The sequence below is a fragment of the Tasmannia lanceolata genome, unplaced genomic scaffold (assembly GCF_043159265.1).
Source record: "Tasmannia lanceolata isolate RefF3 unplaced genomic scaffold, GAP_Taslan_0.1 ptg000008l, whole genome shotgun sequence".
Lineage (NCBI taxonomy): Eukaryota > Viridiplantae > Streptophyta > Magnoliopsida > Canellales > Winteraceae > Tasmannia > Tasmannia lanceolata.
In genome coordinates this window covers 57858129-57874664 of record NW_027518685.1, presented here as the reverse complement: position 1 = coordinate 57874664, position 16536 = coordinate 57858129, and the positions used below count along the sequence as shown (strand labels likewise).

The 16536-nt window shown below is 37.9% G+C and overlaps 1 protein-coding gene across 1 annotated transcript; it reads right to left on the bottom strand.

The window, feature by feature from the left end:
• Window positions 1-331: 331 nt before the first annotated feature.
• LOC143883668 (bifunctional UDP-glucose 4-epimerase and UDP-xylose 4-epimerase 1-like) lies at window positions 332-13608 on the bottom strand. The gene is made up of 9 exons (XM_077386998.1): window positions 13267-13608; window positions 13116-13165; window positions 5038-5173; window positions 3258-3359; window positions 2916-3143; window positions 2485-2566; window positions 1738-1820; window positions 1553-1644; window positions 332-709 (listed from the first exon to the last, which is right to left on the bottom strand). Exons 1-9 carry the CDS (start codon window positions 13459-13461, stop codon window positions 625-627), a joined length of 1053 nt encoding a protein of 350 aa, XP_077243113.1. The 5' UTR covers window positions 13462-13608; the 3' UTR covers window positions 332-624.
• Between the last annotated feature and the right edge of the window lie 2928 nt (window positions 13609-16536).

Here is a 16536-nt window from a genome sequence, read left to right as displayed (position 1 = left end):
TTCTTTCCCTATTCTTATAATTCTATCCCATTTCGTCTATTTCTCTCCCATTTTCTCAATTTTTTTTCACGGTGCTGCATCACACGTACACCAAGTCATGGCCATTTTCGTCAAGATGCGATCATCTTGCTAATCAATCTCTTAGAAGTACTTAAAATCTCCTACAGTTAAAAGGGTTCCTATAATCCTATGAGAGTCTTCTATTGGTATCACTTGTGAAGTAAAATTGAGAGCCAAAGTTTGGGGATAAATTGTTTTCATCACTCATCATTTGATTAAAACCCAATTTGGCTTTAGTGACATTTATCCATAATGAATTATAGAAACCATATGTGCAAACCCTAGAGATCAAAGTTTAGGTTCAACGTAGCAGTACAGAGCACCTTGTACCTTTTTTTTTTTTTTTGGTAGGTAAGCACCTTGTACCTTGTTTACTGAAAATACATACTTAAAAATTATATGACCGAATTGGTATCGACACTCATAAATTACACATTTTGCACTGTGTGAGTGTCTTATATGATTTGCAGTTAATTATTTAAATATATGACGAACTGACGTGGGTGTCATGAATAATTTTAAGGGTGTCTATACCAGCTGCCATCATATAAAAAGACTGGTATTTTATGTTTGGGACTGGTACCCCCATGGATTCTTGCTTGCCCAATTCCATTGGTCTCTGCACATCTCCTCCACTCCATATCTTGCTCTGCAAATGCAAGAAAACAAATCAATCTATGAAAGGTAAAAGAACAACTAACATTAATCAGATTAAAAGGAAGTGATACTATGGGAAGCAGGACTCAATGAGTCATTTTGATGCAATGAATGAAGTTGTTTCTCCCATAATAAGGCTCGGTTTGGTTGCATGTAGTTGCCTTGTAGAGTAGTGGTGAATAAGAAATTAAGTAATCAACAGGTGTAATAGTAGTTAAGTAGTCTCCTTGTAGGATAGTGGTGAGTAGTGTTTGGTTGTCAACTAAAGTAGTTTCCTTGTGTGGAGTGCCATTACGAAAATAAGGAGGCAGTAGGGGTGTCATTACCAGCATGGAGATAGAAGGGAGAAAAGAAAAGTGATAACTAACAAGACTTTACTAGAAAAAAACCTTCTTTTTTGACGTTGTTTGTTTGAGGACAAAAGTCATGCCGCATGAGCAGACAAGGGAGAGACAAGACAAGTAATAGCCTAGTAGTTTGAATCAAAACTTGCAACTAAACACCACTAAGAGATGACATGGCACCTCAATCAAAACCAACTAACACACCTAATAAACCCCGGAAATTGTGCAACCAAATAGACTCCAAGTGCTTCTCATAGTAAGCATTCCTCACAGTTAAACCCTTCCCCAACACAAGGTCACTGGTTCCCTCTGTAATGGAAATTTGTATCACCCAGTACTTTAATGCACGCTTAATACTGTGTCATTAATGGGAAGGCCACAGCCAACCTATTATAGAAGCATGATAAAAGAACAAACATATTTTATGCTAACAATTTACCATTCAAAAAAATATATATTTCATGCTAACAATTTATGGGTTGCAAACTTACTTCCAGCCAAGTTCCTTGAGAGCCCGTTCGGTAGAAGCATAAACAGCGGTGGCATCTCCAGGCCTCCTTGGACATAACTTGATGGGAATTTTCTGAGGAAAGAAATCTCAGTGATAAAACTAAATACTCATGAGCAGGTGTTAACCACTTAACCAGAAACTGTAAACAACATGAAAGATACTCACCTTGCCTGATGCTTTCTCAAATGCAGCAACCATTTCAAGCACAGATGTGCCTTTCCCAGTTCCCAGATTGTAGGCTCTACAACCTGCAACCCAATATAGTCTCGTTTGTATGGGTGCTCTATATCGTAAACATATAGTGTTTGCAATAGAATTTTTTTATTTCATTTTTTTATTTTTGCAATAGAAATTTGAAATAGAAAAAGAACAAGATCCATATGAACATGTTCCAATTTCAAATTTCTGTTTGCAATAGAAATTTTAAATCGGTACATGTTAATATAGATCTTGTTCTTTTTATTGATCTTAAGGAGCATTTGGATGTAGGAAAAAAAATATGGAAAAAGAAATTTCCAGGATCGTGTGGTGTTGCAATTTTCCAATAAAACAGAGAAAATTTTCTAATTTGAAAAAAAAAAATCATGGAAAATGAGTTAGCGACACGCTGGAAATTCAGCTGCCATAAAAAAAATTCCAAGATAAAATTTCCCTGCATCCAAACGGCCCCTACGAGTTGTAATACGGGAACCAAGAGGAGAACCAATGAAGAACCCCTCTAATCCAGAGGGAACACGTGGCAAATGGGAAGCCAGAGAACCAATTATAAGAGGCCAGGTTCCTGTATCTCAGATTCCCATTTCCCTACTTTCTCCTCCCCCATTTTGAAGGGATTGTTGGTTTCCACACTCATTTTTAAAATTTGGTTCCCATATAATTCTTCTTTGCTTTATGTGTTGAGGAATAATATACCTATGTCAGCTGTAGTGAATATCTTTTGAACTGCAGCTATATGACCGTCAGCTAAGTCCATAACATGGATGTAGTCTCGAATCTGCTCATCACAATATTTATCAGTACCACAACATGATCAATCATTTTACCCTTATTATTTACATAGTTATACATAATTTCTAAAAATAAAAGCAGGAGTAAATTAGTTGAAGCAATGTTCTATACAATAAACAAAATCTTTCTCATATTTTCACATGGAAAAATTGTTAAATTCTGGTAAATTTAGGAGTCTCCCTTCAAAATTTGGAAAAACGTGACAAGAAAATGATAAATTTCAAATTGTTTTTTGCGCACAGCTAATAGGATCAATCCACTAGAGAAGATCTAGCCCAACTAATAAGAAAAAAAACCATTAAATATAATGAGAAAAGGCACAGTGAACTACATACCGCACTGCCATCCTCTGTTGGATAGTCATAACCAAATACACTCAACTCAGGCAATCTACCAACAGCTACTTGTTGGATGTAAGGCATCAGATTATTCGGAATACCCTTGGGGTCCTCCCCAATTTGACCACTTATGTGAGCTCCGACAGGATTGAAGTATCTTAGTAATACAATTCTCCAATCTGGGTCAGCCTTTTGAATATCACGAGCAATCTCTTCAAGAAAAAGCTAGTAGCAAAAAATTACAGGGGAGGATTAGGAACTGCGCTGATATGTGAGAACAAATGCCCAAACAAAAGACTAAAAACAGAATATGCACACATATTTGTAGTTTCCACTAACCTTAGTCCGTCCATAAGGATTCATTGCCATTAACTGGAAGTCCTCAACACATGGAATTTTTTCAGGTTGGCCATAAACAGTTGCAGATGACGAAAAGACCATCTAAATTGTAAACATAAAGCTCATGTCAGTGGACAAAAGAAGGAATACCTCATAAAAGTATATTAAAAATTGAAGTTCAAATTTTTTTGATGTGAGAATCATTATACTTGAACAAGTTAACTTGGTTTTCATTAATGCTTGGTTCTTAAATTCAAAAAACTAAGAGAGAGAGAGAGAGTAGAAGAGAAATGAAGGAAATTCAACATTTTGCATCACAGTAACTATAAAAATTTGTCCAGAAGTTTCTGTGAAACATATCAAAAGTATGCGTCGGAACAAAGGGAAAAAGAATTTGGTGCTTACTAAAGAACCGCTAATATGGTGAAAGGAACCTAAGATTCATATTATGCATTTATTCTGAATCCGAAGACTCATTATCTGAACCATTTTGATGCTATAGTGATAAAACACATATACCATGGTATGACTGTACTTCTATCTATGCTTCTTTTCATTTGATTCCAAAATGGGTAGGAAAAAGGTCACAGATTTTTGTTGTTTTTTAAATATTCTTAAAATTATAGGGCCCACTCCTGCTCCTCCTACCTCCATATTTATCGTCATGCAAATTCCTTAGCAGATAAAGTACTAATTTTGGGGTTCATTGCACTTGCTTGATTTGATGACTAGCACTATGCCCAAGGTGGACCATATGTTTTGACTTGCCCTGGTAAGGCATACTTGGGTAATTTTCTTCCTAACTTGCCAACTATGACTTTATTTGATACGTAGAGGGTATCCCTTACTAGAGGAAATGCCCATTCATGCAGAATATAGAATTGTAAATGAAGTGCAAGCATGCTACTTTTAATTTATTTTTTTGGATGGCAGCATGCAAAATATGCACAAATATGGATGTTACTTGAAATGATATAGTTACAAGCATGGGTATCCAATGATCCAAGCCTAGATATATAAAGAAACACTGCAATGCTGTGGGGATTGTTAGCTATGGGCATAAAAATATAAAAGTTGATAAATACTCTGACATTTCATCAACGTGGGAATTGTAGAAAAGTTAATAAATTCCAAAGACCTTTTAAAGGGAAATAATATTTTGACCCTTGCCTATTTCATCCATCTCTTTATTTAGAATCTTTTCAGCGACATGTTAGAGATGAGTTGGATCCATAGCAAAACACGTGAGTAGTGATACCATCTCCCTATTTTAAATATTGACCAAAATTCAATTGTTTTTTTTTTTTCAAACTGGGAATCATAAAGATGTGTGCAAGTATTCCAAAGACAGTATAAACATTGCCAATTCATCAATAACATAACGAAAGGTCACTGATTATTACATGTGTTGGGGCACAGAAATTTACAGCATTTTTCCAGAAAGGAAGTATCAAATTTGGATTGATTGATCAATGTTATATTTGAGATGAAACATTTACAAAACTAAGAACAAACACAATACGGGAACTAATGTTCCATCATATTGGGAAATGAACAACCATTTCCATAAGTTCATAAAATTAAGTTTCAGCGGTGTGGTTTGTTCAAAAAGAAGGGCATCTCTATGTTTTTCCATATGGGAGAGATAGATTGCACATGATTCAGCTAATAATTATAAAACATGGAAAATTAAATTGATAAGATTCAAACATCGAAATTTAATTGACAAGATTCAGCAAATAATTAAGAAACATATCAAATTAAATTGATAATAGCAAACCTTTTTACAGCCATATTTTCCCATGAACTCAAATAAATTCAGGGTGCCAATTAAATTGTTGTTGTAGTAAAGACCAGGCTTCGCGACGCTCTCCCCAACAGCCTTTAAGCCAGCAAAATGTATTACAGCATCAAATCTGTCTCATTGTTAATAAAGCCATTGTCATGATTATTGAAGCATCCAAAAGCAAAATCTCATAATTAAACATTATGGTAATGCCAATATGGTAATTAGTAGAATAACTATTGAGAATACATCTTCAAAAGATTAAACTTAAGAAATAAGAAATTTCACGTTATGATAAAAATTACTCTAATGTTTGAAGGACCAAATCAGTTTGAAGGACCCTCAAGTTTTTGACTTGCACCAAATCTCCCCCAGTTGGAAAGAACTTGTCCTTGAGTTCTTTCAGATTGGCAACTTTATTTCAACAGGTCAGACCTCAACAAATTCATTGAAATGGTGTAAAGTTTCATGCCTACTTCATAAGGCAGACATTCATAATCTTCAAAAGTTCTTGTTCAAGATTTTTCCAACATAACATTTAAAAATAAACGATTTTTCCAACGTATCTTCCTTTAGGAAAAAAATTGGTAAAATCTTAGAAGATAATGGATCCAAAAGCTTTACCTTCATTAATATCACTCAAATGCTCTGATACTATCAACCTAGCAGACTCAATAGCATGTACAGAAAAGGTAACTCGTAAAATCAACAAGGAACAATCCCGATCATCATCGTATTCTTCAAATTTATTTATTGATCTCCATTCAAAGCTTCTTCATTAATCGTTATATTCTTCAGTGTTCATCAAGTTCTTCCTCTTCAGTTTTCCGTTAGAAGCAAAAAGAAGTAGCTAAGTTTGTGAGCAGTGCTGTGAATAGTAACATGCATCCACATCAATTTGAAGGACCCTTATTTTCTGACTTCATGGGCCCACCTAAATAGTGGCAAGTGAGATATTCAATAGTGGCAAGTGGGATCCTTAGACCAATTTATTCCCTCATTAAGACACTTGACCCTCCAAATTTGGTCCCAAGATGATAAGAAAAACATATTGAATTAATACCCCAACTTAGAATCCGCATTGCAACATCTGTAAACATTGGAGGAATTTATTTGGACCAGATAATCTCCAGTATACAACCTAGAAATCCACCAAGATTGAACCCAAAATTATCACTGGAAGTATTGGATTTGTTTCTTAAAAAAGAATTACATTTTGTTCTTCCTATGATCTCCTATTTCTATGTAGGGAATTTTTTAATTATTTCACCTTTTTAGGACTAATTAACCCAACCTTCACTTGCCTTTGATCCTTTGACCAAACCTTCAAAACAATTTCCTTCCATAACCCTTCTGAGTTTGAAATTGCCATTTTATCCTTAACCCCTTATAAGAACTTGACACTTGTCAAAATGTCATTATTGTTAGAAATAACACACACTAATATCATGCGTCTCATTAAGGGTAGTTTGATAATTTTACAATTAACTATATATAAGTTATTTAAAGTGTGCTTATAACCAAATGAATAAAAGTACAACCCCACAAAATTCTTCGCTTTACCTCTTGTCCCTTCTCTTCTTGATAATATTTGATTGAGATAGCTTTTTCATGGTATCAGAGCCCATGGTTTTAAATTTCGGCCGAAACATTTCGTTTGTGCCGAAATATTTCAATTTCGGCCCTACATGAAGTCGTTTCCTTACAAGATTTTGGCGAAATTTCGGTTACCAAATGTCACCGAAATTTGCCCTTTTTACAAAATTTCCACCGAAATTTTAAATAGATCCACCAAAATTTTTAAAAAGTCCGCCGAAATGTTATAATTCCTACCGAAATTAATGAAATATTCACCGAAATAGCCAAAATTTCCACTGAAATCACGAAATTTACACCGAAATTTTAGACATTTCAATCGAAAAAAAAAAAAAATGAAATCATAATCATAATTTTACATGATTTTGGCCAAAATTTCGGCCCGAAACAAAAATTTTGGTGGTGAGCGAAACTGATACCGAAACCGAAATTTAAAACCTTGTCAGAGCCATGTTGATCAAGATTCAAAACCCTAACTCCCCCTTGGATCCTAACTAAACCCCCAAGAAGCTACTATATTCCCCAAATGGTTCTTCACAATTTGCCACATCTCATAATGTTATAGCCACACTCCCATGTGGGGTAGAGAACCTCTAGAAACCCTAATTTGACCCTAAATTACCCACAATTCTCCTCAATCCCCAGTAGATACTTTTTCCCGAATGATAATCCCCAGTAAATCCTTTAGTTATGGAAACTATAAACCTTAACACCTTAATAAGAGTCATGTCCTTAAAATCCCGACACCCCCTTAAGCGAGCAATTAAACTCTCTCCTAACCACTACCTATGTAGGAATCCTAATAACTTCGCACATTGTTCTTTCTTGACCTAATATAGCCAAAGGGAAGGTGAGGAAATGAAGGACCATACACAAGAAGAAAGAGCATGACTAGGATGGATGGTGCAGATCGTGGATGACTTTCTGCTAATTTCTGCTAGTTTAGGTGCAAAATAAGGGTTTTAAGTTTTAGCTCAACAAAACAGTAACATGCATTCTCAAATCAGCATATCATAAATAATCAAATGCAACAAGGATTTTCAAAGATATGCTAAGATTAAGAATTTAACCATCAAATCAACTAAATCCATCCAAAATCATGTTCCATACAGTAATTCCCAAGAGAGAAAACTGCAATATAATGTAAAAATCAGATCTCTATCAAATCTGACTTAGAAAATCAGATATACTAAAAAAAACACATAACTGTGGCCCAAACAAGGTTTAATAGGCTAAAGATAATAAGAGGGTGAAAATAGGATCTGGGTAGCATGTATGAGTGACAAGGGTAGAGCTACTTGGGTTAGATCTAGGTGTAAAACAGGATTGGCTATGTAGGAAAAAAGAAAAGATGAAGGTACAAAGGGTGATGTTGGGGAAATAGGCTATAGAAATTAGTACCTAGTATGGCATGCCAGGCCTCAAGCCTTCATCATCCATTGCTGGCACTATTCGAGAGGAGGAAGAGAGCAAGCCAACCAAGATAGAGAGAGAAAGAAAAGAGAATCAAGATCAAGAAAGGTGAAAAATAAAAATAAAAGACCGCAGCTACGAACCCAACAGTAACCGTGAAGAAGGAAAGAGAGAAAATGGGGTAGAAATAAGAGAGAAGACGAGAGGGAGAAAATGATTTGAGAGGGATAAGGATCGAGTGAGAGAGAGGAGGTTGAAGGTGAGGGGAAAAGGGAGAAAGCGGAAGGAAAATAAGGGAGAGAAGAAACGGAGAAGGAAGACGCGGTGGATACATTTACCATGAAGGGAGGATGAGGAATGGAATGAGAGATATAGAGAGTGAGAGAGAGGGAGGAGAAAAGAAATCGAAGGAGAAGGGCGGAGAGGGGAGCCAACACTTTTTGGTGGGTGGGTGGATGGCTGTGTGTGTGTGTGTGTGTGTGTGTGTGTGTGTGTGTGTGTGTGTGTTAGGGGAGGGGGATGGTAATTGGGGCCATGGGAAAAAGAGAGATGGTGGGTCATAGGCTGATATGGATATCCCCCATATCTATGTCAAATAAATGCTCTAAATCAAAATAAATAAAAAAAGGGTGGCCCAGTGCACGAGGCTCCTGCCATTCCGTGGTATGGGGAGAGCTAGACGTACGCAGCCTTACCCTTGCTTTGCAGAGAGGTTATTTCCGTGACTCGAACCTGTGACTACCAGGTCACAATGGAGCAACCTTACCGTTGCGCCAAGGCTCACCCTCTTCCTCTAAATCAAAATAAATCCTACATAAAAATAACACAAGTCCAATTGGAAGAAAAAATGCCTAAATATAATGACTAAGATGACATATCATATCAATTTCCCTTGTAGAAAGAACTCGACTTCGTAGAAAGCAAAAGTTTGCAACATGCTATATCATATCCTCGCGAAGTCACCGCGAGTGCAATGCATCCAACCATGAACACTCAAGCATATTATGACCGCGCCATAGCATAAACTCCAAAATGTGACAAAACTATGATAATAAGTTTTGGCAAATCTCCAAGGCACTGATAATGAAGGGATTGAGCCCCTAGCTCAATTGGTCAAGGCATTTGTTGGTGTACGGGGGCCAACGAATCCCCTATGCTCGAAGGGCCTAGACCGCACTAGGGTGTGTTCAACCCAGCCTGTCCCGCTAGGATGCTCAGTAAAGATAATGGCTGTGCCTTTCCCATCACCAGTTGATTTTGGGAGACTTGGTAGTGCCACGATCCTACATGTGGTATCAGAGTGAGGGACTGTGGATTCGAGACTGCATGTGTTCATCGCTAGAGGGGATTGTTGGCTTATGAGGCCAGTGATGCCCCCATGTCAAAAGGCCTAGACCGCACCACGATGTGATTAAGGCCCGCCTCGCTAGGGTGCTACTCAATAAACATAATGGTTGCGCCTTTCCCATCACTAATTGGTTTTGGGAAACTTGGTAGCGCCACGATCCTACATCTATGTTCGTCAACCTTGACGTCGAACGTTCAATCCCTGATTATTTATAAAGAAGGCACTAATGATGACCGGCTCCAACCAAGACTCGATCATATCGAGGGAATGTCATCAATAGGGGCCCAATGTTGTAGAAGTGTTGACTCTGAAACTGATCAGTAGCAAACTCATTCCCCTCAATACTCAGTCGCAAGTTGTCTAGCACCTCTCGATGTAACTCCTTGATATACTGTAATAGACGAAGGTGCCTGGCTCTGCAATGCCTTTCCCAGGACAAAATATAGACATACAATCTAGTAAGTGTGGAATGGGAAAGTCGTATATGGTATCAAAGGGATGGGTCATAGAACTATAGCATGTAAACTCTGTCATGGATAAAATGAAGTTCCATCAATGATATCCATCACCAACTAAGAACTTCCTGAGATGCCCTAAGTTGTGACCGATCAATTCTGTCTATTGATCTAATTGGGAGTGGTATGAGCTACCAAATTGAAACATTAGCCGTATTTTGCTACATAAACCTATCCAGAAATGAGACGTATTAGAGAACCTAGCTATATAAACTGACGTGAAATGGGACACATCGAAGAATCTATTAACAAAAACAATGATGAAGTCAAATCTCCTAGCAGTCCTGACTATAGATACACATGATGATGCTGGGAGTTTGACTTTTAATGAACTGAATTACCCTACACAGGATCAGTCACACAAACTGTCCCCACATGATCCCCCATCAAGTATGTATGGTTTCATCGTGCTCATCCTCAGAAGATTGCTTATTCGTCCCCTCATGTCGAGGACTTTCAACACGAGGACTATTTCATCCTTCAAGCCCAGTATATCCTCATCAGTAATTAATGAGAAATATATAGGTTTTAACTCACGGACCCCAACTAGTTTGGGACAAAGGCTTAGTTGAGTTAAGTTGTATATAGGTTTTAACTCAATAAAACGGCAACACGCATACCAAAATCAGTATAAACATATCATAAATAATCAAATACAACAAGGTTTTTTACAGAAATGCTAAGCTTAAGAGTTCAATCATCAAAGAAGCTGAACTCCTCTAAATCATGTTCCTTACAATAATTCCCAAAACAGAAAATAGTTATCTAATAAATAAAAATCAGATCTCAATCAAATATGTCCTAGAAAATTGGATACCTAACTACGACCCAAACAAGGTTTAATATGGTAAGATAATAAAGAAGTGGAAGTAAGATTAGGATAGTATGTATGGGTAACAAGGGTAGAGCTAGTTGGATTAGAGCTAGTTAGATTAGATATGAGTGTAAAACTAATAGGAAAAGGGACTGGCTATGTAGGAAAAAAGAAAAAGTGAAACTTCAAAGAGTGATTGGTGTAGGACCAACTATGAAAATTATTTTTTAATAGAAAATTGCAAGATCTGAACCTAGATGACAACAGGTCATAGTCAAGAATCTGTGCGAAGAACCACGTTCAGTTGTGCTGGGTTTACAATATGGCTGAATCTGGACCGGTTGAGCTTAATAAGATTTTGAACAATTTGGAATCACCCAGTAACTAAAGAATAGATCTAACAGCTCAGATCTTATATGAAATTTTCATTAACAGTAACAAGGCTGGTAGGGGTTATCAATGAGAAAATTATTATAAGACTTAAAATTTATAGATCTAATAGAATTGGTAGGGAATGTGAAACAACCAATTTCTCCAAAATCTTAAGCTGTTAGAGTTGGTGTTATTTAATCATTTATACTTCAACACTCCCCTCGCATGTGGCCCCACTTTTGGGTTGGCCCTACGAGTGGATTTTTAATATCAAGGAGTTGTTGGGTTTTGAACCTAGGACCTATCATGAGGCAATCCTCTGATACCATGTGAAACAACCAATTTCTTCATAAACTTAAGGTGTTAGAGTAGGTGTTATTTGATCATCTATACTTCAACAGGGAAGAAAAGAAAGAACTAGGGATTGGAATTGAAGATAAAGAGAACTGAATAGAAAATAGAAGTAATACCCTAGATAGATCAAATAGAAAGAATAGTTGTTGGAGTCACACCAACAGAACCAAATGCATCACACCAAAGAAGATTAAGATAATTTTGTTGGCATCACTCCAACAAGACCCAAGGCTTCACACTAAGGGATATTCAAGTCTTCACACCCTAAAGAAAAAGGTTATGTTAGAACTACACTAGCAATCCCGAGGCATCATGATGAAGGCGTCACATCCTGAAGAGCAAACATCACATCCATACAAGACAAAAAGCTTTCAAAATATTTATTTAATCATCCATTCATCCATCCATCCATAAAAGGAAAGTGACATGGGACTACATGTTTATATGAAAAGAAAGAGATCTAGAAAGTTCTAAAATCCTAAACAACAACCTTTTGGACTAAAATACCCTCTGTTGAGTTAAAGACTCCCTTTCCACTTAAAATTTTTGTAATACATGTCTGTGGCCAATTTAAAACACTCATAACTCAAAAGAACTTGAGTGATTTTGATGGGGTAAAACTCTACTACCCCTATGACTTAAAAAGACTATTATTGGGAAGTGGCTATACAAAACAGAGTTGAATGCAAATGGAGAAGTTGAAAAGTATAAAGCTCGCTTAGTAGCAAAAGGCTACAAGCAAAGGTATGACATCGATTATCATTTGCCAAGTTTTTGCCATTTTGCCCGTTGTTCTATTTTAAGCCAATTTTTGCTGATTCTTCTTCTTCTTCTAGTGTATTTATGAGTACTCTTTTGGATGCTCGCCTTCGATTCCCAGTCCACTTCTACCGACAACAAGAATGTCGAAGGCAAGAGGGTGGCAGCACAACAACTAGGATGGCAAGAAGAGAGAAACGAAAGGGGAGGATAGGATGAAAAGTAAACAAGAGTATTTGTGCCTTTCCCATATGACACCCCCAATAGGTGAATCTTTTGAAATAGATCCTCTACTATCATTTTAGTAACTTACTGTCATTACCTAGTCAAAAGCCCATATCTAATATGTATGTATGTAATATTGGGGAAGTGAAAATTAAAAAACATGTAATTTTTACATATAAATTCTCATTTTTACAAGGGAAATGACATCAGCACAACCAATTTTTGATATTTAAACTAACCCCATCTTGTCTTTTATTAACAGTTCTCAAAAAGCTATCACAAGCCAGTTTAAAAAAGAAAAGACAAACTAGGTTTGTGCAATTATTAAAACATAGTTGTGCTGATTTCATTTCCCTTTTTTATATTAAAAAATGATTGAATATATCAACCCGATCAAATTGAAATAGGCAGACTCATCTAATACTCTTAACCAGACTCAGTAACCAGGACTTGACTCGGTTGTCCATTTAAACCAAGGTTTCACAACCCTTCCCAATCAGATTAAAAAAAAGCTGATATCTGCACCCTTCCTGTTTTGATAGATACACCCCTTTCTTTGTTTTTAACAACTTCCACAAAATGATACATCCTACTAGTAATTACAACAGGTGATGAAAAACAAATTTAAAAGAAGAGTGTAAATACCAATTTTCATATAAAAATCCCCACCACTAACCTTGTTTGAGAAAAAACCTTCTCTAAATCCTCCTTATTCCGAAGATCTCCCTGCCACGCAATCAAACACAAGTTTAACGGGAAAAAAAAAACCCCTAATTTCACCCCAAACAGAAACAAAACAAATCCATGGAAAAATTGGAAACACATACCAAATAAAATTGAAGGTTCCGTGACCGATCGGTACCGGCTAGTTCCCTCACCCTCTGTACGGATTCCTCAACAGAATTATCAAGATTGTCGATAATCACAACCTTAAAACCCACATTGAGAAGTTGAAGTACGGTATGGGTACCGATGAAACCGGCTCCGCCGGTAACCAGTATGCTCTGTGTTTCTGACCCCATGGAAAAAAAAGGGAAGGAGAAATGTGGGATAGGAGAAGAACGGTGGGGCTGTTATGAGGGAAAAAAGGGGGGTTGAGAGGAGGCATTTATAGATGATAAATAGGGAGAGATTGCGCAAAACTAGGAAGATTTGGATGAGGGGAATTGAATAAGCATCGACTGACAGTTGTAAGTTATAATGGGTTTCTTTCTTTCTTTTTTAGGCGGTGATAAATTCACCCCCTTCTATTACAATATTCACCCCCTAATTTTCAAAATAGACTGTACAGCCCACGCTATAGTACGATCCAAAACGTTCATTTGATGGGTCATAATGTAAATAGGTTGTGCCCAAAAATAATTTCCATAGGATGATCCTAGCCGTCCAATCTATAGAGGTTTAATTATATGGAGTTTCTCTTTAGATCGGAGGGCTAGGAACATCCTATGGAAATGATTTTTGGGGCACAACCTACTTACATTGTGGCCCATCAAATGGACGGTTTGGATCATGCGTGGTGTGGGCTGTACAGTCCATTTTGAAAAATAAGGGGTGAATAATATTGTATTAGAAAGGGGTGAAATAATCATTGCCCTTTTTTTTATTCTCTTTGTAAGTTGTTGCGTGGAATGAGGGAAGCAAATAACGGCGTAATGGATTACGGTTGTTTGACTAACGGCGTAATTGATACGGTTGCTTTTGTTACGGGAAAGCTGGCGAAAGATAATAATAGGGACATGATAAATTCGCACCCTTTTAATTCTTTTTGACGTCACACTTTAACCTTTTTCAACGTCGATTCACATTCAAGGGGTGCGAATTATCCTACTGAGGTGCGAATTTATCTTTGCCCTAATAATGTTCCGTGTATTTTGCTGTCGGTGGTGTTTCTATGTCGAATGGATATGGATGTTGGTCTTTTAACTTTGGATTAGACCTGGCAAGAATTGATCCGGACGAGTGGGTCGACCCGGCCAACCCGTAATTTCCAGGTTCGGGTCAACATTTTGTAACCCGTTTCTAAGTTACCCTGCAGGTCAACCTGGCCCGTCAAAACTGGGCGGGTCCACCCGGACCCGCCAGTGCCTGTAGACGTGAAACAAAGTAGTTTTTCCATAATTATCATATTTCTACACTTCTTCTTTGAAGTTTTTTTACGTAATTATCATATAAAGATACCCTTTTTATGTAATTTTTTCGTAATTTTTCTACTTTGGAGAGGTGGCTAGCAAATAGCCAATAAAAACAAAAATTTACTAAAAACACAGGTGACCCGCGGGTCGACCCCATAGGGGCTGGGTGCAGGTCCAAGATTCGTGACCCGTAAATTTTTCCTGGTCATTTTGACCCGGCCCGTTTGACGGACCCGTACGGGTCGGGTCAAACCCGGCCTGGCCCACCCGCTTGCTAGGTCTACTTTCGATGACTGGAATTTGGTTTGGGGGTAAGTTGTGGAAGAGATCTGGACCGTTCATCTAGAGGGGCCACTTTTGGGTAAGATTGGTTATAATTGATACACATTGATTGGATAATGGTCACAATCCAATCAAATAATTGGAGAGACATTTTGGGTGAGTGCCTCGCTGTAAGGCTATCTTTTTATTATAGTTGCCAAAAAAGTGGATAAAACTTTACTTAAATAAACAAGTCATCACATGTCATCCTCAAGAGGTTCTCTGAAAGGAAGGATTCATATGCAAAGGATGACCACAATATTTAATATACTAACGGCTAATCCGTTTCCAATCAAGGAAGAAATGGGGATGAATGTATCACTTGGAGGCAAATCAAATTGATATTCTAAGGGCCTTTTAGTCTTAGATACTCTCGTTAGATTCCGTTCAAATAATTAATATTGTTTGTGGCCATATTTTATATAGGTCGATGATAAATTTGCACCCCTTTAGGATGATTCGCACCCCTTTGAACATGAATTGTGGCATTTTAATGCTTTTTGATGTGTAAAAGCGGTGTGAATCTGTTAGGTACCTTACCGATACGCCAAAAGCTTCATAGCTGATGGAACGCGTTAGGCAAGGCCCTTTAAACCTGTCACATACCAGGCTGGGTCCCACCCAGTCCCATACCTAGGTGGGGCCCCACTTAGGGCTGTAACATACCACCACCGCACCCGCCGTCCTCGGCGGCCCACTCTGTGACCGCTTTCACTGTGGCCTTTTTTCCAGGTTGCCCTTTTCACAGGTCGTCCCTTCCGTGACTCGAACATAGGACGTGGTGGCTGCTGTGATACCAAATGTTAGGTACCTTACCGATACGCCAAAAGCTCCAAAGCTGATGGAACACATTAGGCAAGGCCCTTTAAACCTGTCCCATATCAGGCTGGGTCCCACCCAGTCCCATACCTAGGCAGGCCCCCACTTAGCACCGTAACAGAATCATCCTATAGGGCGTGCGGATTTATCATCTCTAGGATGATTCACACCCCTTTGAACGTGAATTGTGGCAGACTTTAACGCCTTTTGATGTGTAAAAGGGTTGTGAATCATCTTGCAGGGGGTGCAATTTTATCATATCCTTTTATAGAAGGTAATAGAGAATATTAATTAATTTATAGGTTGTGTGTGTTAAGGTAAAAATCGGACCACCAATAAAAGACACAGACATGGTGCAAAAGTGTTCGGAGGTGCAAGGACACCCTAAAGGCAGCCAGGGTTAGTGAGTTCATTCCATACATCTTCCAGAAGCCCTAAACCAAGTCCTAGAAGGCAACTTCGTTGGCGGCGAAGATAAACATGGGAACTAATTTCTTATGGATGTCGGCCAATCATAAAGACTCAAAGAACGGCAAGTTTCCTACAGTGTCGATGACTCAAGTTCGTATAAAGGAACTGCACTCCAAGGTACGTATGACACAACAACACATTCACCACTCTTCAACTCTGTTCTCTGCTCTTCTTGATTCTGATCGGTTCCTATTGTTGGTGCACGTCCTAACTTAAGCTCTGGGCCCTCTTACGAGTCCGCACACCACAGGTCGTCAGAAGGAGCTAAGCTCGTCGCGGGACCACCTAGCCTGAGAGATAGTGTGGATTTCAACACCGACAGTGTCCATCAACCCCTCTTACCCTTAGCCA

Coding starts and splice junctions, on each gene's coding strand:
- LOC143883668 (XM_077386998.1), bottom strand. CDS start 13,461: ATGGGGTCAGAAACACAGAGCATACTGGTTACCGGCGGAGCCGGTTTC. Junction 1,821..2,484: donor ATTCACTACAGCTGACATAG/GTATATTATTCC, acceptor ATTGGGTTGCAG/GTTGTAGAGCCTACAATCTG. Junction 1,645..1,737: donor TTGAGAAAGCATCAGGCAAG/GTGAGTATCTTT, acceptor TTCTTTCCTCAG/AAAATTCCCATCAAGTTATG.